The 26085-nt window shown below is 48.3% G+C and overlaps 3 protein-coding genes and 1 long non-coding RNA gene across 4 annotated transcripts; 3 read left to right on the top strand and 1 right to left on the bottom strand.

Moving 5' to 3' along the window:
- Window positions 1-272: 272 nt before the first annotated feature.
- Window positions 273-1196, top strand: NDUFA1 (NADH:ubiquinone oxidoreductase subunit A1). Its single transcript, XM_050901880.1, has 3 exons — window positions 273-450; window positions 700-789; window positions 1100-1196. The coding sequence occupies exons 1-3, from the start codon at window positions 349-351 to the stop codon at window positions 1118-1120; spliced, it is 213 nt and encodes a 70-aa protein (XP_050757837.1). The 5' UTR covers window positions 273-348; the 3' UTR covers window positions 1121-1196.
- Window positions 1197-6296: 5100 nt separating this feature from the next.
- LOC127019661 (uncharacterized) lies at window positions 6297-8407 on the top strand. The gene is made up of 3 exons (XR_007766959.1): window positions 6297-6366; window positions 7816-7868; window positions 8248-8407. It is a non-coding gene; the product is annotated as an uncharacterized LOC127019661 (long non-coding RNA).
- A 1114-nt stretch (window positions 8408-9521) lies between these two features.
- Window positions 9522-13964, bottom strand: NKAP (NFKB activating protein). The gene is made up of 9 exons (XM_050901820.1): window positions 13711-13964; window positions 13144-13224; window positions 12673-12746; window positions 12334-12453; window positions 11824-11869; window positions 11311-11426; window positions 11086-11161; window positions 10551-10700; window positions 9522-9905 (listed from the first exon to the last, which is right to left on the bottom strand). The coding sequence occupies exons 1-9, from the start codon at window positions 13962-13964 to the stop codon at window positions 9731-9733; spliced, it is 1092 nt and encodes a 363-aa protein (XP_050757777.1). The 3' UTR covers window positions 9522-9730.
- Window positions 13965-14219: 255 nt separating this feature from the next.
- On the top strand, window positions 14220-25268 carry ZBTB33 (zinc finger and BTB domain containing 33). The gene is made up of 2 exons (XM_050901780.1): window positions 14220-14252; window positions 20260-25268. Exons 1-2 carry the CDS (start codon window positions 14225-14227, stop codon window positions 22302-22304), a joined length of 2073 nt encoding a protein of 690 aa, XP_050757737.1. The 5' UTR covers window positions 14220-14224; the 3' UTR covers window positions 22305-25268.
- Window positions 25269-26085: the final 817 nt, after the last annotated feature.

A 26085-nucleotide genomic window follows, 5' to 3' on the forward strand; every position in this document is an offset into this window, starting at 1 on the left:
ACTACGGCTCCCGGCATGCCCCGGGCGCTGCCGGACTACGGCTCCCGGCATGCCCCCGGCGGCGCCCGCGGGTCCCGGCACCGCCCGCACCCGCCGGGGTCAGCCTTCGGGGCCGGGGCCGCCGCCGCCGGCCGGGCCGGAGCGCGGCCACGGCCTCATTTCCTGCCCCGGCACTACCGAGGCGCGACTCCCCCAGCGGCGCTGTCGCTACCACCCCCCCCTTCCGCGCCTGCCTCGGTAGTGACGGCGGCGCGGGGCAGGCCGGGAAGCCGCGCGGGGCAGGCCGGGAGTGTCCGCAGGGATCCCGGGGCGGCGGGGCGGGTAGCGCGTCAGCGCGGCACCGGCGGGATGTGGTACGAGATCCTGCCCGGCATGGCCATCATGGGCATCTGCCTCAGCATCCCCGGCCTCTCCACCGTCTACATGCACCGCTGGTGCAACGGCGGCAAGGTCAGCGCGGGGCGGGGCGACCGGGCGGCCCGGGATCCCGGGGCCCTCCTTCCCCCCAGCCCCCTTCTTCCCTCCGGGATCCCTTCGCTCCCGGGGCCCTCCTTACCCCCAGCCCCCTTCTTCCCTCCGGGATCCCTTCCCTCCCGGGGCTCCCCTTCCCCCGGGCCCCTCCTCCCCTCTGAGACCCCCCTTCCCTCGGGGCTCCCCTTCCCCGGGGGCCGTAACAGGCAGCACTGTGGGTGCCCACAGGAGAAGAGGATCGCCCGCTATCCCTACCAGTGGACCCTGATGGAAAGAGACAGGCGGGTGTCGGGTGTCAACAAGTACTACGTCTCCAAGGCAGGTGCTCGGGGCACCGGGCAGGTACCGCTGGGAGGGAAGCGGGAGCCATGCGCTGCTCCTCCCATCCCCGAGCGCTGGGCTGGGGGCTCCCGTTACCTCTGAAGCGGGCACTGGTCACTCTTGGGGCTGTCGGAGCTCGCTCTGTACCTGCAGCTGGCCTGCCTGTGGGGATGTGCACGTTAAATTTTTTTTTCATTAGGACTTGGGTACTTAGGCATAGTTTGAAAAACCTGCATTTTCAGCTATGCCCTCTTGCAAGTTAGCGATGAGAATGGTGCAGATACAGCTGTTACTTTTTCTTTTTCAGGGTCTGGAGAACATAGACTAAGGTGGCAGCACTTTGAAGAATCCACATAGCTATATAAAATGATTTGACACTTTAATAAAGATATACATGTATTCAACCCTTGTATCTGTGTTGCTGTGGTGGGTTGACCCTGGCTGGACACCAGGTGCCCACCAAAGCCGCTCTATCACTCCCCTTCCTCAGCTGGACAGGGGAGAGAAAATAAAATGAAAGGCTCCTGGGTCAAGATAAGGACAGGGAGATCACTCACCAATTACTGTCACAGGCAAAACAGACTCGATTTGGGGAAATTAATTTAATTTATTGCCAATCAGACCAGAGTAGGATCATGAGAAATAAAACCAAATCATAAAACACCTTCCCCCCACCCCTCCCTTCTTCCCGGGCTTAACTTTACTCCTGAATTCTCTACCTCCTCCCCCCGAGAGGCGCAGGGGGACAGGGAATGGGGGTTGTGGTCAGTTCATCGCACATTGTCTCTGCTGCTCCTTCCTCCTCAGGGGGAGGACTCCTCACACTCTTCCCCTGCTCCAGCGTGGGGTCCCTCCCACGGGAGACAATCCTCCATGAACTTCTCCAACGTGAGTCCTTCCCACGGGCTGCAGTTCTTCACAAACTGCTCCAGCGTGGGTCCCTTCCACGGGGTGCAGTCCTTCAGGAACAGACTGCTCCAGCGTGGGTCCCCCACAGGGTCACAAGTCCTGCCAGCAAACCTGCTCCAGCCTGGGCTCCTCTCTCCACGGGGCCACAGCTCCTGCCAGGAGCCTGCTCCAGCGCGGGCTTCCCACGGGGTCACAGCCTCCTTTGGGCATCCCCCTGCTCCGGCGTGGGGTCCTCCACGGGCTGCAGGTGGAGATGTGCTCCACCGTGGACCTCCACGGGCTGCAGGGGGACAGCCTGCCTCACCATGGTCTTCCCCACGGGCTGCAGGGGAATCTCTGCTCCGGCGCCTGGAGCACCTCCTCCCCCTCCTTCTTCCCTGACCTTGGTGTCTGCAGAGTTGTTCCTCTCACATATTCTCACTCCCAGCTGCTGTTGTGCAGCAGTTTTTTCCCCCTTCTTAAATCTGTTATCCCAGAGGCGCTACCACCGTTGCTGATGGGCTCTGCCTTGGCCAGCGACAGGTCCGTCTTGGAGCCGGCTGGCATTGGCTCTGTTGGACATAGGGGAAGCTTCTGGCATCTTCTCACAGAAACCACCCCTGTAGCCCCCCCGCTACCAAAACCTTGCCATGCAAACCCAATACAGTTGCATATCAGCTTTGGACAGAATTGGTTTCCTCGCCTTATGCACTTTGATGTACACTACGCAGGTGTCTGTGAGAGAAAGAAAAGGAATGCCAAGAGGACTACCACACCACCACCATTATGGATGCATCTGTAATAATAAGTACTAGCGAAATGCAGAAAGGCAGCAGGACTGACCCTATTTTTGCGCCCACTTCTGCTGAGCTGCAGTTCCCTGTAGCAACCCTGCTGACTGTGCGGCAGTCTGTGTCAATAGCCAGTGTCACCTCCTGCACCTTGCGATTCGTCCCTCCCAGCACAGTAATATTCAGCAGTTTTAACTTACAATACAGCCAAAAACTGCTTCTGCTACATCCTAAATCCGCTATAAGCAATGACTCTTACTTGTCTGCTTCTTAAAGTATGGCAAATGGGAGAGTGAAATGCAGATCTTGTGTCACTACCATTAACACTGATTCACTGTGAGGCACGGGGTGTGGAACAACCACAAATAACCACATAGAGTGAACAAGGTGCAGAGTCACGCAAATCAGAGAAATTTCCGAGAAATTTCCAGCCCCGTGACTGGAAAGTTATGCTGACTCAGCTGGACAGAGTCTACTGAAAGAGCAGCCAGGCCAGCAGCAAAATACCCTTTTACCGTTCCGCAACCAGTGAGAGCTGAGGATGCCCAGCAGCGCTAGAAGTTGTTTTCTGCTGACTGTAACCAAGTCTGTTCCTCTGCTCTGTGCAAGTGTCTCTGTAATATAATTCCCTCTATTTGCTTGTAGTCATATTGAAAAAGTAATAATATTGCAGAAAAAGAAAATACACTGATGTAAACAGAATTCTTCTGGATTTACATCAGCATGAATAACAGCAAGTTCAGACACAGAAATTTGCATCTGAATTCCTCTGCTGATTAGTTGGGTTGGGATGAAGTGTTTCTGACAGTCTATCAGTAGTCCTGAACTGTAACTCATAGCGTGTGTCACTGAGCAGGGACAGATACGTCTGACACTTCTCTCTGGTGCTCTGTGACGATGTGGTTAAATTAAGCTGTCCAGCTGCTCGTGCTTTCTAGATGTGGTCAGCCTTGGGTTTGGCTCCTGACACGCTTCTCAAGGTCCCAGTTTTCTGAAGGGCTGAAAAGAACTTGGGAATCAATGAAATACCAACCCGAAGCACTTACCACCAGCTAGTCAGCTACAGTGCTGGCTGGAGAGACAGAAGAACTAGCAGGAAGAGAAGATCAGGAGGACAAGAAATAAGGGAGGGAAAAGATGTGGAGATCAGGACAGGAAGCAGAGGAGGAGACAGGCTTCCAGGGCTCACGCTAGCCTTGAGCGCCTCTCCCAAACTACACAGACAGCTGAAAAGCAAACCAGGGCTGCTTTAGGCAGGGCTTGCTGTAATCCTTTCAGATACCAAGGGGCTCTTGCGAGGCTCGTCCTGCCTGGGTGAGCGTGTCTCCATGGAGAATTTTTGGGCTCAGAAGAGGCCTTTTCTGTTTGACACCATGCCTCGGGCTGTGCTCACCTTATAGCATGTCCTGAGCCGCAGCTGGAAGAAGCTTCCTTCGTTGCATGAGATGCACTAAACGAGTGGGCCTCACCTGTCACACACAGAGAGCTCTTTGGGGGTCTGTGTCCCAAGTCTTGCCTCCCCAGCGGTTCCAGCACAAGACCTTCCCACCAGCTGCTAAGCCTTTTCCCAACCTGTTGACCAGTTCCCCCTCAGATGCTTTCCCATGTCTTGGCACAACTCCTACGCCAGGGTCCTCAGGGTCCTTTTCTCCCATCTGTCTTTCTAAGCAGACACCTATGCTGCAGTTGTACTTCCCAATTTTGTTACTGAGGGGATGAAACCAAATGAGGAAAACTCCCGTAAGAAACACAGAAACGAAGTGTGCCAATGAGCAAAGTTTCACAGCTCGCTCTCACTCTGTGGTATTACCTGTTGATACTCATTCTCCCATCTCATACAAACCTAAACCAGCTTCCCATCACTCTCATTATCTCCTTTCACCTTCAAGCAGTAAGCATCTCTGTCAGACCACAAGGACTAGGACCTACGCTTTGCTCATTTATTCCTCTAGTAGCTTAATCCTTGTAACAGCCCCTTGTCATCCTGGAAGAGCGGCTGCTGGGAATTCAGCACGCTGCGTTCTGCTAAAACATCTCTGGCCTCTCTCAGGGAGCGTCCGTGGTCCTTTCCCTCTGAAGGACTCTGTGTCGCAAGCGCTGGTGTTCAAAGCCTACAGCACCTTTGTGCAACGGGCTGGACTGAGCCTGTGTTTGGCAGAGCACAGAGCCGGAGGCTGCTTTAGTTCCCAAATCGTGGAGACTGGCAGAAACATGACAAACAGAGAATCTGGCAGGATCCCACATCTGCTTTCCTGCTCGTACCGTCTTCCCCTTCCGGGAGACTATGGCTGCTGGGGAGGAATTTCCCCAGGGTCCCCGGTCCAAAGGGGCCCTGCGGTCCCCATCCATAGGGCCCCCCCCCCCGAATGCCGATGAGGATGCTGGGAGCCCAGCGCTCCGACTGGCTGGCACCCGCCTTGCCATGGCGACACGGAGCAAACACTCCCTGGATTGCTGGGTACCGCGGCCGGGGGAGCCGCTGCTCTGCGGGTCTCGTCCCCCCAGGTCTCTCCCCGGCCCTGCAATGCTGCCAGGGGCCGGGCGCAGCTCCCTGGGCCCTGGCTTCCTGGGTGCCAGCCACCCCCGGTCTGGAACCAGACTCCCGAGACCCCACCTGGAGTACTGCGTTCAGCTCTGGGGCCCCCAAGATAAGAAGGACGTGGAGCTGTTGGAGCGAGTCCAGAGGAGGGCCACAAAGATGATCAGAGGGCTGGAGCACCTCTCCTACGAGGACAGGCTGAGGGAGCTGGGGTTGTTCAGCCTGGAGAAGAGAAGGCTCCAGGGGACCTTATGGCAGCCTTCCAGCACCTAAAGGGGGCCTACAGGAAAGATGGGGCGGGACTCTTTATCAGGGAGTGTAGTGACAGGACGAGGGGCAACCGTTTTAAACTGAAAGAGGGTTGATTTAGATTAGATATAAGGAAGAAATTCTTCACTGTGAGGGTGGTGAGGCACTGGAACAGGTTGCCCAGAGAGGTTGTGGATGCCCCCTCCCTGGAAGTGTTCAAGGCCAGGTTGGCTGGGGCTTTGAGCAACCTGGTCTAGTGGAAGGTGTCCCTGCCCATGGCAGGGGGTTGGAACTATATGATCTTTAATGTCCCTTGCAACCCAAACCATTCTATGATTCTATTTCTCTGGGCTGCCACCCAGGGCCCACCTGCATGGCAAGGGCAGTTAGGAAGCAACCCCTTTCCAGAGCGGCCTGAAGTTTCTGAGATGGGTCTCGCAGCTCTGAAGACCAACTCAGTGCGTTTGTGCGTTTCTCTTTCTAAAGGACAAGACAATGGACAAGGGAGAGGAAAATGCTGGCAGTGAAAAAAAAGCTCACATTCTCACGGAAAATGGGAGAAGCGGTACAGATGAGTATCTTCCAGAGCTGGAGAAAAAAGAGAAAGGTAGCGTGCCTGCTCTATTTGCATGTGTCAGGGTCTTCCCAGAAGGATTTGTCAGCGTTTTATCTATCTTAGAAACCGAGTACATCATCAAGAATATCCAGTGGACCACAGGCAACAGCTTCACAGTGGAGAGAGGACAGCAGCAGATTGAAGAACTCATTTCTGTGAGTGACAATTCCATCCGCTCAGGAAGGTCACACCTTCTCACTGTTGAGGAGTGTGAAAAATCAAAGGAGAGCACCTCAGTTCCTTTTTAGCACCTTCCTCAAGTCACCTCTACTAGACAGAGGGAATCTCAGTGCCTTATGTTTGTTCAGCAGACATGGGGGGTTCACGAAAGCTGGCTTCACTGGTCAGAATTTCTCCAGGAAGAAGAACTGAAGGACAGCAAGAGGTACCATTACAGAGTTTGCTGGAGCATCCCAACACGCAGAAAACCCATCCCACGAGCAACAGCAAGCATCTACTTCGTTATAGAGATCTCCAAAATCAAACCTGCCGTAAGTACTCAGAAATGGCACGCACCAATCCTTTAAGGGACAAGAGTACAGGGGGGTTTCCTGAGGCAGGGAAACACCAGGGCAGCAGAGAGACCGGCCAGGAACCGGCAGCTCTCACGAGAGACACTGACGAGGCCTGGGCATTGTCAGAGCAACGGCGGGAGACTTAAACGTGGTGTAAGGGAAACTAGCAGTCAGTCGCCAAGGGGAGCAGAGCACAGAGCGGGAGGCTGCTTTAGTTCCCAAATTGTGGAGACTGGCAGAAACTTGAAAAACAGAGAATCTGGCAGGATCCCACATCTGCTTTCCTGCTCGTACTGTCTTCCCCTTCCAAGCAACAGCAATCGCTCTGGGCAGCTGTAAGTAGGGCTGAGCGGAGACGAGTTACGGAACAAGGGGTCAGTAGAGGGAGACTGGCCCGCTGCTCTTCATGCTGTCTCAATCCCTTTCCAGACCGGCCTGAAGTTTGTCACCTGTACAATAATATGTTGCAGCTCAAGAGAAATAAAGAAATAAATTGCACCGAGTAGACTTTTTACCTCCAGAACCTATGCTTAGTCATGCTGAACCTTAGCTTTTCTACTTGCTGGCTATGGATCCCCAAGTAGTAGTCCACAGGCGTTATTGTTTAACCCCAGCTGGCAACTAAGCACCACAGAGCTGCTCACTCACTCCCCCACCCTCCTCCGGTGCGACAGGGGAGAGAATTGGAAGCGTAAAAGTGAGAAAACTCATGGGCTGGAGATAAAAACAGTTTAATAATTTACAAAAAAGAAATAATGACAATTTGTAAGGAAAAAAAAATAACCAGGGGAGAGAAAAATAAAAACTAAGACAACTGATGCAAATGAAAACAATTTCTCACCACCAACCAACCGATGCCCAGCCAGTCTCCGAGCAGCAGCTCCCCCCGCCAACCTCCCCCCTGGTTTTATTGCTGAGCATGACGTCATATGGTATGGAATATCCCTTTGGTCAGCTGGGGTCAGCTGTCTCCTCCCAACTTCTGGTGCACCCCCAGCCTCCTCGCTGGTGGGCTGATGTGAGGAGTAGAAAAGGCCTTGACTCTGTGTAAGCACTGCTCAGCAATAACGAAAACATCCCTGTGTTAGCAACACTGTTTTCAGCACAAATCCAAAACATAGCCCCATACCAGCTACTACGAAGAAAATTAACTCTGTCACAGCCAAAACCAGTACATCAGCTCATAGCCACTGGTCAGAAATCTTACATCCTAGCACAAGCTTAGAATTATAACATCCGAGTCTTCGCCTTCGTAACAGAATATTCACAGAGGCTTTAAATCAAAACTATTCTAATCCATATCAGAAACGTCATACAAATACACAGGTTATTTTTGAAGAAGTAGATAGTAGTTCTCACCTGATTAAAATGACTGCTTTTTGAGGTCCTGTACGTGAACTCTGCCCCGTCTCTCCTTTCTTGCAGACCTTGCCTGTGGAGGTATTCTTCACTCTGGAGTCCAGCAGGCTGATTCACAGGTAAATGTTATTACTCTTCCATCACTGACACAACTCGGGAGATTCTAGCAAGCTTTTCCATGCCAAAAACAAACAGGGAGCTTGACGTAAATAAGTTTGCAATAATAGCAGAGAGGTGGAGGAAGCTGTCAAAAATCTTGCTACGCAAAACCAAATGACTCTGCTTATCATTAGCTTCACTCCACTGCAAGCATGGATAGCCACCCCATGAGCATCTGCCTTCTCCATAATGAATTTGTCCTGGGTTTACACAGGTCTAGGTGGCGGTCTTTTCTTCTGCAGATAGCCTTGCCCTGTGAATAAAGGCCAGCTCTCAGCTGGCCAAACTTGGATTCAATGTTGTTCTTTCCATTCACCCTCTTTTTATTCCATCCTCCAGGCCAGAACAGTGCCAGTTTAGAGAAAAGTGGCTTAAGGACATCATTGAAAATAAAATAATCCTCATGGAAAGACAGACTTTCTAATGAACAGCTCCAATTCACTATCGCCAACGCTCTTGTTGGTAGTTTGTGGAGAATCAAATAAACACAATGAAGAATGGCTCTTCCTTATTAGCATTTCTACTTTGTGGATACACAAAAAGCATTAAATCTGTGCAAAAACAACTACGGCCTGACCTGGCAGCTGGCTTTACGACAGTCCCTTGCAGGTATGGATGGGTACGGCAGGACAGAACCAGGTTCCAGAGTGTAAATGGGAAGAGGCAGCTGGGCTGGACTTGCTGTTTGCGAACACCAGGTCTGCAGAACTCCAGGGCAAACGTTATAGGACTTTTATTTTCTTTATACAAACATACAGGACAACTCTGCTGCCAAAACTACAACACAGAGATTTAGGGGAACAAAATAACCCTCTAGAAAACACTTTGTTTTTAAAAGCATTTGAGAAAAAGAAGGCTAAGGGGGGTATGTTTGGCAATATGCAGTTGAATCAAAGATAACCACCACAGAAGCACTACCTGGAGTAGGCCTCTGAGTACAGAGTTTAAAGACAGCCATGTAATACTGCTGAAACAGACCAAATTAAAATATCACAGGAGTTAAAATAAGGTTTTAATCTAGAACACTTCCATAGACAAAAAAATTTCAAACAAATTGAAAGATACATCCTTGTTACCACCTGTGTACATCCAGGGGTTCCAATCACTGCACCCCACTGCTCTGATACCTATGTATAACATAGGAGAAAAAGAAGCAAGCAACTTAGTTCTTCACCACGGCGGATTGAAGATCAGACCCTCCTATTACTATTACTTTATACCCCAGTTGTGATCTGCTTGCTTTAAAGTAACTGAAGCCCAACTGTATTAAATTACAAACTCATTTCTATTTACAAGTCTAGCTTGAACCACAAACCAAACTCAACTGTTCTGAGAAAAAAATAAATCTAAAAGACTTATGAAAAAATACCTACGTGGACAGTCTTACATCTTAAACAGGAACTTAGGAGTTCCTTCATTTTTGCTACTGTTACTAGTAGCTTGCTTCTGATGGCCAGTCTACTCTCATTAATCAAAATAAAGGGAAAATTGCACTTATCAGCATCAGGTAACAAAGCCCTCCCATAGAATCCTCCTCTTTGTCCGATTCAAAGCGAGCATAGAACATTGCCACCTCTAATCTTCCCTGCCTGTTCCTGCCTTGTAGCCTTTCACTTTACAGGGATTCCTTGCAGGTGGTGAACAAATTATCCAAGAAAATCTGACAAAAGTAGCTCTGTTTCCTTGATAGAAGTAATCCACTCCTGAGGCGTGGCCCTGTTGGGTGAAAGGCACTGCAGCACTCACAGCTTTTTTCAAATCATGACTGGAACAGGTTAGTTGCTGCTTGGTAGAATCTATGGTGTACAGTTCAAACAAAGAATTATTTTTCCTCTTTGCCCTTAGTCTTTCTGTAGACCATCTCTCGAAAGCTTGCAAGGATCTTATTCTCTCGTTTCCTCCTCTCCTCCTGGTTGAAGGATGCCAGAGCTCTCTTTTCATCTGCACTGTAAATCTGGTTCTCTTTACGCAGACGCACAGCTTCCATTCGGCGATGTCTGCAGAGGAGAACATTGTGTACATCAGCACGGGCAGAGGGATGCAATGCCCCATCACTGCTTCCATCCATCAACCGGCCTGAATGTTTTGAGGGGCTTATAAAGATACCTACGCTAGAGAATTCAAACTGCACACAAACCTTCCCAGGAAGGAGCGTGGCAGAGTAAGAAACTGACTTCTGGGGTGCCTGCTCTCAGCTAGTCAGCTGGAAGCCCCACCTACCCCCAGGGTGTCAGCTGCTGGCTCACCAAAATTTAAGTGAAATTCCTGTTGGACTCAGAGAGAAAAAAGTGCAGCCAACCTCTCACACTTTGATTTGTCTCCTACTAAGAGCCAGCACATCACCACTGCTGTTCAAACACACCACCTTTGAGCCACCTGACACAAGCATCTCCTCATTTGAAATACAAGATAATTAGAAGTATATTACCTGGAAAGAATTTTTACTCTTGAGGAGAAAGCGTCCTTAAAAAACTCACCATCTATCTATAGCAATAGGGAGTTTAGTGTAGATTATTCCAAGCACACAAAGCACCTTCTCTTCCGTGCTTTCAACTAGAGCTTGGAAGCAGTCTTCCAACTGGCCAACAGAGGAAGCAGCTCTTGAAAATTTCACTGAACCATGACCATCATCAATACCATACCTGCTGCCACTCATGACATAACCAGAACTCTCAAACGATGCGATCTCTTCACTGGTCAAGCCGATTTCACCTCTCCGGGGTATACGTTTTCCTGCTTTTACGTACTCTGCCATTGCTGCACCTTCACCGGGCAAGAGGGCATGTCCGTAGCTTAAAAAAAAAGGCAGTTATTTCAATCAATCAGTCTCAAATAGTGAGAGCCTGAGCTAAACATCCAGCTTCCCCGTTCACTACTTGCTACAGCTGCATTTTTAAGCACTTTCTTATTCTTTCCCACATATTGGCCTGTTTCTTCCTTATGGCTAACACTAGCAACATCGTAAATTACCAGTTGAATCCATTCTGATTAAACAGTAATGAAGACACTATAAAGTCACAATACTGCAGAGCATTAGAATAAAGGCATCTCACAATTGATTTTCTAGGAATCAAGGCTAAAAAGCATAAACCAGACTTTTCTACCCGAATTCAGGACAGGGTAAAGGCTGGCACCACCACCATTTCAGCCACTAGCCACTTAGAGCTGGCTACTCACTTCAAAGGCCTATCATCCTGAGATGCATGAGTTTTGGGAGCTTCTGGTCCAATCAAGCTATCAGCTTCTGTATTTTCTGCAACAATCAAATAATGAGGAAGATTAATATCGTGCCCATTGTTCTTTGTTATCAGAAGAGTTACGCAGGTCAGCAACACCTAAAAAAGAATTCATGACGAGGACACCAAGAAGTTTCAATCCAAGTTTAAAGTCAGGTGAACCTACTTGATCTCTCAATCCAGAGATCTTCCCCTTGGAACGTTTCGTCATCAGAATCTTCACTACTTGAATCACTGGATTCCTTCCTGCTCTTCTTATTTTTCTTTTTCTTATACTTCTTCCTGTGATAAAGTCAAAGACAGACAGGCCAAAATTTAAGATGAAAGAAAGTGCTTGGAATCATACTCAAGTCATTAGTTTCTCAAGGCAACTTCCACCTATGCGAGGACTGGCTGTCTGCATATAGACTGTTGTTGTCTCATAGAAAACACCTTACAGCAAAACAAAGACAATATATACACTGTTATGCGTTAGAAAGCGGCTCCTTACGTTTGCAGTGAGTCCTCTATGCTGCATGGTTCTGTAGATTTAAAGAAAATCCATCAAATTAAGATTATTCCACAGCATTTATAGCCCTAATTACAAGAGTGCTCAGCCTTCCTCGCTACCTGCTAAGAAAGTGGTGCTGCCCTCTAGTCAAAAGCAGGTAGAATTACACACAACAACCTGGAAACTTACTTTCTGGTCTTCTTTTTCTTCTTCTTGCTTTTCTTTTTATCTTCATCTGACAAAAGGAAAGTATATATATATTATCAAAAAGAGATGATTAGCTATAACTAAGTAGTTTACTGCACTGTGAATAACTAATTGCCTCCACCAGAATGCCTTAGTACACAGCTTCTCAGACGTGATTTGTTTAGGTACCAAATAATACTGAGGTCTCAATAGAAAGCTACCTGCAGTATTGTTTGATATGACAACATATCGAACATATCTACGGCACGAGACGCCCAATGGACGCTAAATTCAGAAATCCTATTTCCTGAGGCCAGACCGCAAGCACTCAAGGAAAAGGCCCTGCAAACCCAGCAAGACGGTGCAAGAAAAGAATACCGCATTGATGCTGCAGCTCTGTAATTTCAGAATGCTGCAAGCATGCAACAAAAGCCAGAAGCGTTGCTTTGCATTCAGAAGAGCAGAAGGAGAGCTCTCGCGCCACGCACATCAGCCGAAACCTTCTTTTCTTACCACTGGAGTTCTGCTCAGACTCCGACTCACTGTCGCTGTCCTCCGAATGTTTTCTGCGTTTTCTTTTGGATGCCTTCCGCTTTTTCTTCTTTCTTTTCTTCTTCTTTTTCTTTTTTTCCTCTAGAATGTTTTTAAAAGATAACATTAGAGAACAGGCAAAGATCATCTAGCTCCACATGTATTTCCCGACCTTCCCAAAGCAAGGCTCTCCTTTGAACTGGAGCCCACCACACTCACTTCCACCTATCAAAGTCAATGAACCTCCTGCGAGCAACACCAGATTCTAGACTTCGGTAGCTTCCTATTTTTGAAACAAGTTGTATAAGCAAAACAAAATACCTTCTGAGCTGGAGTCTGAAGAACTACTCTTAGATTTTGCCTCTTCATCTTCTACCGGTGTATGTTCATCGGAACTGAATAAAAATAAAAGTTTGCTATTTAAAATCTATTTTGTAGTACTCGAGATCAAAGGTACACATATGACCAAACACACGCTTGCAGATTTTGAGTCAATACTTGCAATAGAGTAAACCATTAAACAGCTAATTTGCAGCATGGGAACTGCTTTCAGAACCACAACACAAAGGTCATCTGATCTACAATAAATCATATCTTGCATAATTGATATGTTGGAATTATTTAGGACCAAAAAAAAAAGTAATAATCTCATTATGTTGATTCAGAAATGAACTGACACAACATGAATTGTGGCAAAGGGACTAGCGTAGGGATAAGATGTTTTTGTAAATTAAACCGACATTTAATCAATATCATAAAAACCGGAAGGAAAGATGAAAGAATATGCCTTACTCGGGGTCAGGAACCTTTGGTGACAGTCCCCAGACTTCAGGTGCCCCCAGTTCTCCAATCCTCTCTCTCTCATTGAGTCTCCTGTAACGGAAAACACCTTCACTGAAGCCTCGTGTGCTGTACCCAGCTCATAAACATTTTAGGTCTGATCTCTGTCACCATTTCTCACCGCCTACAGCAGCTGCAGTAAGGAGAAGAAACAACCAGGCGCCTGGGAGGCCGGAAGCAAACCTCCGCACACTGCAGAGGATCGGCGGGTACCGGGTGCTAGCACCCTTCCAGCCGAGCCCCGTCCCGCCACAACGGCGGGGAACGCCCCACGCGATGCCCGCCACAAGGAAAGGCCGAAGGGGCTCCAAGCGCCGGGCAGCGCCGCAGCACGGCGACGCCAGGCCGCGAAAGGGCCGTACGGAAACGGGCCCAGCCGCCCCCTCCCCGGCAACCGCAGGGCCGGCACCTGCCCTGCCCTCCCCGGGAGCGCCGGTTCCTCCGAGCGGAGGGGAGGAACCGGCACGACAGGCCCTGCGGAAAGCCCCCGGGCAGGGGCAGCCCGGGGCCGGCGCTCGCCTCTGCCGCAGGATCTCCTCCTTCTCCTTCTCGTAGTACTCGGGCCAGGCCTTGCCGTGGTGGTGGCCGTGGTGCGCGGCGGAGCGCGGCCCGCCGGGGGTGCGCTCGCGGGAGCGGGACCAGCTGCGGCTCCGTCGGTGGCTCGCGCGCTTCAGGCCGTTGCGCTCGCGGGAGCGGGACCGGGAGCGCGACCTGCGGCCGCGGCGCTCGGGGCTGGCGGCCGGCGGGCTGCGGGAACGCGACGCCGGCGCCATGGCGGCGGGGCGGCCGCTGCGGACGAGCCACTTCCGGGCGGCGCGCGGCTTCCGGCGCCCTCCCGTCCGGGCGGGGGCGGGCAGCGGCGGCGGGGCGGAAGCGGGGCAGCCCCGCCCGCGGGGCGCACCGCCCCACCCGCCCGTGCGGCAACACGGCGCCGCGGCGGCGGCGTTCCCGGCGGCGGCTCCCTTTGTGCTGCCGGCGGCGGGCCAGCCCCGCGGCGGCCGGGTCGGGTCCCCGCCAGCGGCCGCCCGGCAGCATGGACGTGCGGGCAGCGGCGGTGCCAGGTAAGGCGGCGCGGGCGGCGGCGGGGGGCCGCGCCCCGGGAGCGAGGGGCAGCGGCGGGCGGCGGCGGCGCAGGCCCGTCCCCGCTCCGCCCTGCTCCGCGGGCCCCGGCGGGGAGCCCGGCGCGGGGCCGCGGCCGGGAGCTGTCCACGGCGGCCCGGGAGCAGCACTGCCCGGCGGACAGCTCACGGCCCGCCCCCGCCGCCCGCGGCCGGGCCCGGCCCCTCCGCCGGGGGGAAGGCGGGGAGTCCCCGTTACTCACCCTCCCCCGGACCCCGCGGGGAGCTCCGGGGCTCCCCCTTCCCCGGTCACCGGGACCCAGCGCCGCCCGGCACCTTCACGGCCGATTTTTGAAAATTAAAAAATACGGCACCTCCCAGACCGGCCTGTCATGGTTCTGGCCGCCGGTCTCCGTGGCAGCACTAAGGAGCACCCGAAACGGCAGCGATCTGGGGAGAAAATTATACAAATTATGTGTTAAGATAAGACGCTCACTGTCCTCCTTCTGTGAGCGTCCTTCCCCCTCAGGGTGCCAGGGCTGAGCACCTTGCAGCGGTGCTTTCTTAAAAAAAAAACGAGTTTCTGCTCTTCCCTGGGAAGTGCGGCGTAACATTGCCGGGCTCCTGCGAGCTCGGTGTAAACGAGGCATTTCAGATGGCTGCTCCCGGAAAGCCCATGCTGGTTTATGCTGTCTAGAAAAGATATCTGAGTATGTCAGTCTCTTTTTCACAAATGAAACACTATTTCAGTTCCCAAACCTATCATAAGCAGCATTAAAAAACCTGTAAGAAGGAGGAAGCCTATTTAAATTGTTTATTATCTTGCGTGCATGTTAACCACATGCAGAACGGGGATGGAAAACATGTTACCAGAGGTTTGCGTATGTGTATGGTGTTAGCATATCCTGTGTCTGTCCGAGGACGGCCTGGTGTCTCCCTGCTGTGGGGCTTTGTGAATATTTTGAATATCAGGGACTACTGCTTGCCTAATTCAATGAGATAAGGCTATCTTTTAAAAGGCTGTTGTTTTGATCGGCGGTAGGGTCATTTGAATGAGACAGCTGGAAGTCTGCAGCGGCTGTATTTTTGCCAGCTGAATCCATACTGCATGAATTAAGGCTCAGTGACTTTGTCTGTCTGAGCTTCCAGTCTCAGGAAGAACCTGAAACCTAGAGTGATCCTGAGACTTAGCAGCCTGTATCCATGCTCTCCTCACAGGCTGCCTGAGTTCATTTACCCCTGTGGTATGTGAAGTCAGATGTCCCCAGGAAGAAGTCCAGGCCACTATGTACTCCCAGCACTGGTTACAGGAGGTCATGCCACCAACCCATGAGAGAGATGGAAGCTGCTGGGCCAGACACGTAACGTAGGGACCTATCCACGTGGCAAGTAAATGTACCCCCGAGGCCTTCATGAGGGCACGTGACCCTCCCTAGCTTCTCCCCTGGGATCTCCCACAGCCAGGGCTCGGGGCTGCCCCAGAAAAGGGGTGGAAGACCCTGAAATGTGGCCGGTGGCGGCGTGCTGTGCACTGGAGCCTGGGTTTACCGTGTGCTGATGCAGGCTGGCAGGGAGGCAGACAGCCAGGGGGTTTCAGAGGCACTGAGCACTGCAGCGCTCGGCACAGCTGGCTGCCAGCCTTCGGTTGCGCTGAGACAGCTCTCATGATAAGGCCGCTCATGTCTGTACCCCAGGGTCCGTCTTGGCAAAATGGTGACTAAAACATCGAGCTCTCAGGAGCACTCTGCACCTCTGTTACTTAATATTGTAAAGTGACTTGAAGTATTTTTATACACAGGTTATACAACGCACATATATACAGTACGTAACAGCATCTGCAACAACTACTACTGTCAATAAAAAGTATCACTGGACTTTAAATTCAGTTATATGAGACTATATATAATGGGATTGACAGGAAAAATACTCTCTGAAAATTCCTTGAAGCACAAATGGTGGAAATTAGTATTTTAGAGTCCTTCAGAAGCAGTGGTGTTTTATTTGACATTCCCCAGTGGAATAATATTTCTGTCCCTAAAAGTAGTCTTAGCTAGGGTAACTGTTGAATTTTTATTTTACTGAAGGCCCTAAGGGGAAATTCACTGTCCTGTTAATCAAATTTAATTTATTTTAATGTAAAATACATTTTTTCACGACAGAGAACACTTCTTTGTCTCTCAGATTTGTCTTTAAAAGAATTTTCTGTTCCCACAAACTGTATTTTTAAAAAAGAAGGGAGCTCTTCAAATTGATTAACTGAAAACTTGTCACTGAATTGCATAATTTTTTGTCTTCTCACAAAAGCTTACACATCACTTCTTTAAATTTGTACTTCATATTTTCAGAGCCTCCATCCCAGAGTTTTTTTGGATCACTTCTATGCATCAAAATAAAAGTTGCTATTCTGTCTCTTACCTATTTTTCAGTTCCAAGAACACCACATTTAGTTCTATGTTCTAGATGTTTCTTGTCAATATCTTAGACAAAATTGTTCTTTTAATTTGTCACTATATAGTTTTTATGTAAGTCAAACCACCAAACACTTTCTAAGCTTATCTAAAAATAAGAGGACCCCCCCCCAAACAAAGAGGTGCGTGCTAGACAAAAAAATATTCGTATTGAAATTCTGCCTTCAGGTGCAGGAGGACTGAGTGGCAGCTTCAGTAAAACTTTTTAAGCTGGTCAGAGCATTAGCTCTGCCCTGACCATGGCAAGGTGATAGTGGGGTTCAGATTTTATATCTAATGTAAGAAGTTGCCATAGAGAGAAGCTTCTGCAAAAAGGTAAAAGTCAAGGAGATGGTGCAACTCTCACAGCTAGACCAGCATCTTTTAAATTAGCCAGCATTTCTGTGCCGAAGGATAGGCAGTTCAAACCTGATTTTTGAGAACTGATGATGCTTCAGGAGCAGGGCTCCTTCCAAATCAGTGCTCATCTTGATCTGAAAATTTTCCTGTTAGTTATTTAGAAATGAGATAGGCAATGAGGAGAAGAAAACTCTTTAAAGCCGAAGGATGGAAGGCTAAGAAATGGTTTAATTTGGACCATCAGACATTTTTGGAGGAGAAAAAAGAACACAGGATTATACATTGAGTTAAAAAAATTATAGTATTATTTTCATTTAATATAACCTCCTGTGTAAAAATGACTAAGAACCTATATCAAAGGAGAAAACTTAATTGAAGGGTTATATGAGGAAGAAAAGCCTACCTTTTCCCCTGATTATTCTTTTCTATTATTTATTCTTCTTCACTCAGCTCTCTGGAAAAGCCTATAAATAAACAGAAACCGGCTTTGTAACATTTCAGATCTGAAGGCTCGCTTCAAGAAGGCACTTCTGCTACTAGCTATACAAATACAGGGAGCATGGCAGGTGATTTTCTTGCTAGAAGGGCTCGTAAACTTAGGCAGGACCATTTCGTTGCTGATACATGCAGTGAGGGATTGCAGTCGTTTGTGCCAGTCACCGTGGCCTGGTAATGTTTTTGGTCGAACTTGATAGAAGGACATTTGTTCTTGGCAAAGTTTTTGAATCTTAAGAAAAATCAAGAACCCCTGTGTTTCAAGTCCACAAAATCCATAGGAAAAAAAAAGGAACAGATCAGTAACTGAAGATGAAAAGTATCTTTTATGATCTTGGTGCTCCTTGAGCATTCATGAACAGTGACAGTTTCCAAGAGACCGCATTGTGGATATGTCACTTTGATGACCACGTCGAATGTGCCGAGAGCCACGTTTTGTCAAAGGACTGAACGTCTGTACGGCTCCTAGCAGGGTCTAACACGTGCCACTGTGGTGCAAAGAATACAAAATAAATGATCCTGCAGTGCGAGCGTGGGTGTTCAGGTTTAGGTTACAGGAGATTTCCTCGCTGTTGGGCGGAGGTGCCAGCTGCGTCAGCGGCTGGCAGAGCAGCGCCAGCCTGGTCTCTGCCCCCGGGAAGGAAATGAGCCGCAGCGGGAAATAACCTGCTGCCATCAGGTCTCCACAGCCTTCCAACACGGTCAGACATAAGGCAGGTGTTGGGGGGGCTTACTGCGGGCTTCGCCTGGGGCAAGGAGAGCGGGATAGGCGGGAGCCAGGCAGGAACTGTCACGGCCGAAGCGAGGCCCGTGTGCTCGGCCCTCGGCTGCCCAAGGCCTCTGGTGGAGCAGGGCCGGGGACCGGCGAGGTGCGGAGCTCCCGCCCCGGCAGCGGCCAACACACGGGGCCTTGGGGCCTGTAACCGGCCCTCGGTGCACCTGAAGGCGCCGACACGAAGGGGCGGGAGACGGCGCGGGGGCGCGGCGACCCGGGCGGTGCAGCCGCAGGCGGCGTCCGGGAGCTCCTGGGAGCCGCCAACCACCTCAGCCCGCTACACCGCGGCCGGGGGGGCTCCCGGCGCCACCGGGGTGGGGGGGTCGGCAGGCGGCCGGGCTGGGCCGGGCCGGGGGAACCCACGGCAGGCACGGGCGGCCCAGCCCCAGGCCCCCGCTTGAGGCGGCTGGAGGACCGCCCCGCCCCGCCCTCCGGTCCCGAGCGCGCCCGAAGGTTCCCGACGCCGTTCGGGTCAGGGAGCCGAAGGGTGACGAGCACGCTCGGGCGGAGCGCGGCGGCCCGCAGGGGAGGGCAGCGCGGCGCAGCGCCCCCTGGCGGCCGCGCAGCGGGGGCGGCGCCCGAGCCCGAGAAGCGGCGGCGGCCGGTGCCCGTTGTGCGGCGAAGGGCGGCGGGTGCTGGCGGCCGGAGCGCAGGTAACGCGGGCCCTCGCCTTCCTCCTCCGCGCCGCGGGCTGCCTTCCCCCTCCTACCGCCGCCGGTGGAAGCCGGCTCCGCTCGCCTCTCCTCGAGCAGGAAGCGGCGGCGGCGGGCACGGCCTGGCCGCGCGGAGGCGGCGGAGGGGCCGCCCGTCAGCTCCGGCTACTGCTGCCGCCGGGCCGCTTCCCCGGGCCTGCCGCCGCCGCCCCGTCTCGCTGAGGCGGGGCCGCCGGGCCGCTGTTGCCCCGCCCGGGGAGCTCGCGGCGGGGCCCGGCGGGCCGCCCGCGAAGCACCTCCCGCGACGGTGCCCTCCCCGCGGCGGCGGCGGCGTCGTCTCTGGCTCGAAACGCTCGTTTTCATGGTAAACTTCACCGGGGGCCGCGGGGGGAGCCGAGCGGTTGGCCTTGGAGGAGAGCGAGATGTGCTTTAGCCGCGGCTGACGTGCGGCGGCCGTGATCAGCACGGCGGAGCGGGGAGGCTGGCGCTCGGCGGCCGGGGGTCTCGGCCTCTTCATCTCGTCCTGCCCTTCCAGGCGTCTGGAAATAAAAGTTTTATGAGTAAAATTAAGGACGTAGAGCCTTTAACTCGCTGTTCGTATATTTTGATGTTGTTTTTTGCATCTTGTTGGGGGGCATGGAATCGGAAGTGCCGATAGATGGATTAGTTTGACTTTACAGATCTTTTTTGTTACCGTGCTGCCTCAGTAACTCGGTTTCAAACACAAAGCAATCTTGCAAATATATGAGGAAGGGTTAAAAAAAAAGTTTCTTTTTCTGGGCGAGGAAGTGAAGTATCAATAGCATTTTCATTAACCTCAGTTGGCTGATAATATATGGATGCATGGATTTTGTTGTCTGGCCCATAAATAACCTGGATGTTACCAGGCTTTCTCATAACAATTTACAGAATATTTTCACAATTAAAAAGAAATCTCTAATAATGTTTAAAGCCTTTTGAGGGACCCAAATCTTGCATCTTCTTGGTTTTCGAATTTACCTTATTTGCTGTTGAATCAGATAAGCAGTTGTTTCTCTGTTCCTCACCTTGTAAGAATAGAGGATATATTCAGAATTGCACATACCTTGTGTAGAACGTGAAGGGACAAATAACAGTAAGAAACAAATTTGCGGAGTGCTATAGCATATAAGCTTATGAATAGTATCTCAGATCTGTTTTTTCAAAAGAAGGAATAAACAGTAAATGCAGGAACGTTGTCATGCAGTTAAAACCACAAATCTGTTTTTACTAATTTGATGCCTTTTACTTTCTCTTTGTAGGAATGGAGGGGAAAAAACTGATTTCTGCAACAGACACACAGTATTCTAGTGTGCTCCTTCAGTCTTTGAATGAACAACGTGGCCACGGACTTTTTTGTGATGTTACTGTCATCGTGGAGGACCGGAAATTTCGAGCTCACAGAAACATCCTTTCGGCCTCAAGCACATATTTTCACCAGCTTTTCTCAGTGGCTGACCAAGTGGTTGAACTGAGCTTTGTAAGAGCAGAAATTTTTGCAGAAATTCTTAACTATATTTATAGTTCCAAAATAATCAGCGTTCGATCCGATTTACTTGATGAACTGATTAAATCAGGGCAACAGCTGGGTGTTAAATTCATAGCTGATCTGGGCGTACCTCCGTCTGAAGGAAAAAACATGCCAAGCGAGGTCAAAGATGGTGCTTCAGAAACTTCAACTTCTAGTCCAGGTCAAAAGGATGCTGAAACACAAGTACCTGTAATAAGGCCAGAGAGTCAAGAGGTAACGGATGGGATGCCGGTTATAACACAGTCATTCTCCTTACATGGCATAGAATATGAGACTACAAAAATTACAGTGAGTGATTCAGATGATGAGGATGATGATGATGTAATTTTTTGCTCTGAGATTGTTCCTCCAAAAGAATGTACTAAAGACACAAATGCTGCTACCCAGAACCAGCCTTGCCCAAGTCCAGCTGGAGTTTCTGACCAAAAATCATGTGGCAGTGGTGGCTCTCCCCATTTGACGAGCACCACAGCAGCTCAAAAACTCACTTCGTCTGCCAGTCAGCTAAGCCCAAACCAAACACAATCAAGTGCCGAATCACTTGTCTCTGCAACACCGCAGCATTTGACTCCTAATATCATTGTGCTAAATAAGCCTCTGCTTAACTCATCGCTCAGTGCCAGCTCCTCGCATCAAACACATGTGACCCCTACAATTAATTTACTTGAGGAGAACCAGCAGCCTTCTAATAATGGCTCCGTAACTGAAGTGGAAACAACTGCTGTTGATGATGAAGAGGTTGTTGAAGATGATGTCGATATCATTAGCTCCTCTAGTCCTGGTTCAGTCAGCAGTAGCTCTTTGGTTCAGCAACCTTCTCTACCCAAGGCAGCAACCTCTGAAGGATCAGGTGTACAGAAAAAACAGGTTGTTACATTTTCACAAGAGCCATTTTCTAAACCTGGAGAATTTAAAATAAAAATCTCAGATGTCCTGACTGGAAACAACAAGGAATTCAGTTCAGGTATAGCATCAAAGCACGTGGCAGAAGGGCAGAAAATCATAACATTAGATACAGCAACTGAAATAGAAGGCCTGTCCACAGGCTGTAAGGTTTATGCAAATATCGGCGAGGATACATATGACATAGTCATTCCTGTGAAGGGTGATTCCGAGGAAGGTGAAGCCAAGCTTGATGAAACGCCTAGAACGTCTGGTGGTGATTCTCCAAACAGGAAACGCATGAAAGTAAAGCACGATGACCATTACGAGCTCATAGTGGATGGAAGGGTCTACTACATTTGCATTGTGTGTAAGAGATCGTATGCATGTCTGACGAGTTTACGGAGACATTTTAATGTTCATTCCTGGGAGAAGAAGTATCCGTGTCGATATTGTGACAAAGTTTTTCCTCTTGCAGAATACCGTACGAAGCATGAAATTCACCACACCGGTGAGCGAAGGTACCAGTGCTTGACGTGTGGCAAATCTTTCATCAACTACCAAATTACGGCCTCCCACATAAGATCAGTTCATAGCCAAGACCCTTCTGGAGATACCAAGCTTTATCGATTGCATCCTTGCAGGTCTTTGCAGATCAGACAGTATGCATACATTACTGATCACTCAAGCAGTATACCAGTAATAAATGAGGGTGGAATTGTTTATCGTGTTGGCACAGGGAAGGATGGCACTGAAGGAACAACATCTAACCCTCCAGCCAAACAAATTACCTGGGATGACATTTTCATTCCACAGGGAAATGAAGCAATTTTTAAACAAAATCCATCAGAGGGAAGTACTGAATTTGAGTTTGTAATACCGGAATCTTACTGAAATGCATTAAATACTGGAAAAAGGATTGAGTGCAGAAATATTGCAGCTGTTTTAAATGAACTGTTAAAATCGCTGTAAAATCAAATGTTAAAGTGAAAACAAGTTAACTTGTTCTACCAAGTCATCAAATGGTAGCACTTAGATGGATCATTAGTAGCTGCAAGTGATTTGTGGAAGCGATTCATCTGAAAGTTTACTTGAATAGAGAATAAGACATTTCCAAGGAGCTGACAGTGTGTTCTGGTATGTTAATTTTGATCAAAACGTGGGGATTTGTAGCTTGAAGAGGTACAATTTCTTCTAAAGAGCTAGAAATCTTCTAAAGTAATCGAGGTATTTCCTGTACCCATACTTACTAGGTAAACCCTTTCTTTCATGTTAGCACTTTAATGCTGAATTCTGTTTAGACGTTGACCAAGAAAACAGATTTTTCATCGTAGTCTCTTGAATATGGAACCATTTAAAAAAAAAATCCCACAACTCATTTTTGTGAACAATGCGTTACTGCAAGGGTCCAAAAGAACTGATCCAGTAGTTTGGAGTAGTGTATTTTTGAACTAGCATCTTAGTTCTGCCTTTATAAGCACTATGAATCATCTGTCTTCAGGCAAATAGTCTTGCCAACAAGAGATACTCAGTTAGGGCTAACTTGAACAAACTTTATTTATACTTGGCAGTATGGTGAGCAGAGTATTCAGTGTCTGGACCATTATATTTTACTCTTTTTGCAACGGGAAAAAAAAACCCCAAACCCACAAAGCACAATAGTGATGAAGCTTAGAACACTTCAGAAGGAGAAACTTTTGCCTTTTCAAAGCTTGAGGAATAATGTTAGGTTTTCTTACTACTGGAAAAGATGCCAGTAGTTAGTTTGGAATAAAGTGCTGATGCTTTTTTTGCTCTCCAAGAAGGAGGGCTTCAGTCTGGTATTTCAAAAAAAGTAATACTTATGATAAAAGTAATACTTTTTTTTTTTTTAGCTGAAGGCTTTGAAATTTACTTTTCCAAACTATGAAATAATCTAAGTGCTATATTGGTTTAGCACTGAGACTGCTGAGGATCTTGTATGCCTATTTGGCTAGATCTTTAAATGAAACAGGGATTTGGATTTTTTTTCCCCCCCATTTATAGGGTGCGGAAGCATGAGGACTAAACCAACAATCAAAAAATACCCTCCATCCACCATAATCCAAAGTATCATTTCTCTGCAGTTGTCTAGCTGTCATCTGTTTTTAGTTTTGGGCTTATTACATTGTCCTTTTTTTCTCCTTGCAATTGGTACATGTTTAGGCACTTAGAAGATAAATTAGACGTCCAACTTGAACAGGAAACAGTAGATCTGAGAAAAACAAACAGCTGTTTACTGGAGTCATAGTTTAGCATTTCAGATATAGTGACTTGTTGAATTTTTGTAAATGGTGATACGAAAACTGCTCAAGTTCTAGAGATGACTGAGAAAGATTGTCGTGCATAGTACTAGTTAGTTATCGTAACCTTTCATTGCTTAAATTACAGTTAAAGGTTTTTCTTTTCTTTTTCATGTTTTAAGTAAGCATCTTGATCCTATGACCTTCAAGGTTAAGGTTTTAGACATACAGTACTCTAAACAGAAAGGCATTTAAATGGTAAATGGTTCAAATACAACTTGAGCTATAAAAAAGGGTACCAGAAATCTGTATGAGTTAATGACGGGAGAAAGAGGAGGATTTGTTTACCTTACGCATGTAATGCTCAGCACTTCTGTTTTGTAGGCCAAGAACATGATACACACGATTATTTCCAGATCATATTGCAGACCCCTTTGAAAATAATGGGGTGTGCTTTCAAATGTTACAGGTTGGACGTTATCTGAGATGGCATTTCAGCAGTCAAACATAATCCTCACAAGACGTAAGTGCTGATTGCCTGTATTCGCACAGGTAGCTCTGACTTAGCTGGCCACGTGCTATATTGAGACTTCCTGAACTTTTTGACAAGAAAAATACAATGTCGTTTTTGTCCTTGACATGACACATCTGGAATTAAGCATACGTTGCAAAGTGTACATTCAGTAATAATTAAACATAATGGCTATCAGTATTTGCTGCTGATGTATTTAAAACCTTAAATTAAACTGTGCCTACTAAAGGTCTCTTTTTGGAGGAAAACTGGAAAATTAGGGCTTTGTAACTATTTTTGCTAGAAGACTCGTGCTTGCATGTGTCTCAGGGTCTTCAGTTTTCCTTGGAAGTGATTTTTGATATCCAAAGTCCAGAGGTCACGTAAAGCATTTTTTTATTTCACTTCCAGTATTTATTGGTTCGGAAACATGTTAAATCCATTCTTTTAAAACTTTTTATGGGGCCATGAGCTTTTATATTTAGATTTCTGGCTATTGCACTTATATTTGTTTTTTTGTTTGTTTTTGTAAACACTTAGCTTCCAGTTTAACTTAATGAAAAACCTTATGTAAATATTAAGAAATTGGCTTTGGGGTAATGGAAGACAAAGACTGAATCTGAAAATGCATTTATATAAAAATTAAAAATTTCAACAGAGTATGGTAGCAAACCTCACAGTCATTTATATGCATATAAAAACATTAACGGATCTGCTGCAAAATATGATAATGGTGGCTGCATCCTCACTGTATGGTTTCTTTGGGGATTCATACCATAGCATTCCAGTACGTGAACTAAAAATATTGAGATAACAATTGACTGCTTATTTATTTTGTACTGTTAAGGCATGCAGCTTATAGAAAGATGCAGAAGCTGATGACTATATACATTGAACACTGAGTTCTACAGCCATTGCCTAGGAACTGTTCCATGTGAAACGTTTATCATTTTTGCCAGATCTGTAATGTATATAGTTGTACAGTCTTTCCTTAACATACTTTTTAAAGTTGTGTTCTACTTTTCATTAATCAATACTTGATATTAGTTCTTAGAGCTTTCTATGGCAAAAATAAAAAAGTTTAATTCTAAAGATGGGTGTAGCATGTTTCTTTTTAATGACAACTCAACTTCTACCGTCTAACATGTTAGATGACCAACAGTTTGTAGTTTCCTTTTCCAGGTCTTTGGGAATAGCAGGGAACCCCCTGGGGGCAGGGTGGGAGGTGTTTTTATTTGGGGCTTAGGTTTTTTGGTGTTTTTTTGGGGTTTGGGTTTTTTTTTCGGTTGAGCACTTTACAAGAAAGCAAATTAGCTGAAAAACTCCACTGTGTATTGTGAGCTGAATGTTGTGATATATGCTTAGTCTCAGAATAGGCAGAGCTGCTGTGGAACAGTGTCCAACTACTGCTGTCATTGCAAATGAGCTAGAAATCAAGAAAAAGATACGCAGTGACCAGTGCAATGCATTTCAGCTAACTCATGGTTAGGGCTCCTCTTCTTAGCAGGTTGCTGACTAGTTATGATTTGGAAGAGTTAGATTGTTGGTGAATCATGGCTAACATGGAGAAAATTACTTTATGTAGACTTCTTATTACAGGTAAGGAATGCAATTTAATAAGAAACATATCAAATGGTGTTTTAGATGCCTTTATCTCCTTGGCATAGGACTTCCACCTACTTCTGCTAACATCAAAGAGCAGCTGACATGAGGACAGAATTAGGCCCAAAGTAATATAGTAAACATGAAAGTAAGTAAAGGAGACACTGACACAGCACTGGCTGGATTATTCGCCTCTGTGCTAAGCAAAAAATCAGCAGTAATGACTTAACAGGGTGCCCTGACTTCAATCACTGTAATCTGGGTAGAACTGCAGAATTATGAAGTGTGGGGGCATATGGGG

Source organism: Gymnogyps californianus, chromosome 9, assembly GCF_018139145.2.
Source record: "Gymnogyps californianus isolate 813 chromosome 9, ASM1813914v2, whole genome shotgun sequence".
In the NCBI taxonomy this organism is placed as follows: domain Eukaryota; kingdom Metazoa; phylum Chordata; class Aves; order Accipitriformes; family Cathartidae; genus Gymnogyps; species Gymnogyps californianus.

Excerpts from the sequence above, each read along its gene's own strand:
- NDUFA1 (XM_050901880.1), top strand. The coding sequence starts at position 349 with ATGTGGTACGAGATCCTGCCCGGCATGGCCATCATGGGCATCTGCCTC. Across the intron at positions 451-699 it reads GCTGGTGCAACGGCGGCAAG|GAGAAGAGGATCGCCCGCTA; the intron begins GTCAGCGCGGGG and ends GGGTGCCCACAG. Across the intron at positions 790-1,099 it reads ACAAGTACTACGTCTCCAAG|GGTCTGGAGAACATAGACTA; the intron begins GCAGGTGCTCGG and ends TTTCTTTTTCAG.
- NKAP (XM_050901820.1), bottom strand. The coding sequence starts at position 13,964 with ATGGCGCCGGCGTCGCGTTCCCGCAGCCCGCCGGCCGCCAGCCCCGAG. Across the intron at positions 12,747-13,143 it reads CCAAAGGTTCCTGACCCCGA|TTCCGATGAACATACACCGG; the intron begins GTAAGGCATATT and ends ATTTTTATTCAG. Across the intron at positions 11,870-12,333 it reads GTCTGAGCAGAACTCCAGTG|ATGAAGATAAAAAGAAAAGC; the intron begins GTAAGAAAAGAA and ends TCCTTTTGTCAG.
- ZBTB33 (XM_050901780.1), top strand. The coding sequence starts at position 14,225 with ATGGACGTGCGGGCAGCGGCGGTGCCAG. Across the intron at positions 14,253-20,259 it reads GCGGGCAGCGGCGGTGCCAG|GAATGGAGGGGAAAAAACTG; the intron begins GTAAGGCGGCGC and ends TTCTCTTTGTAG.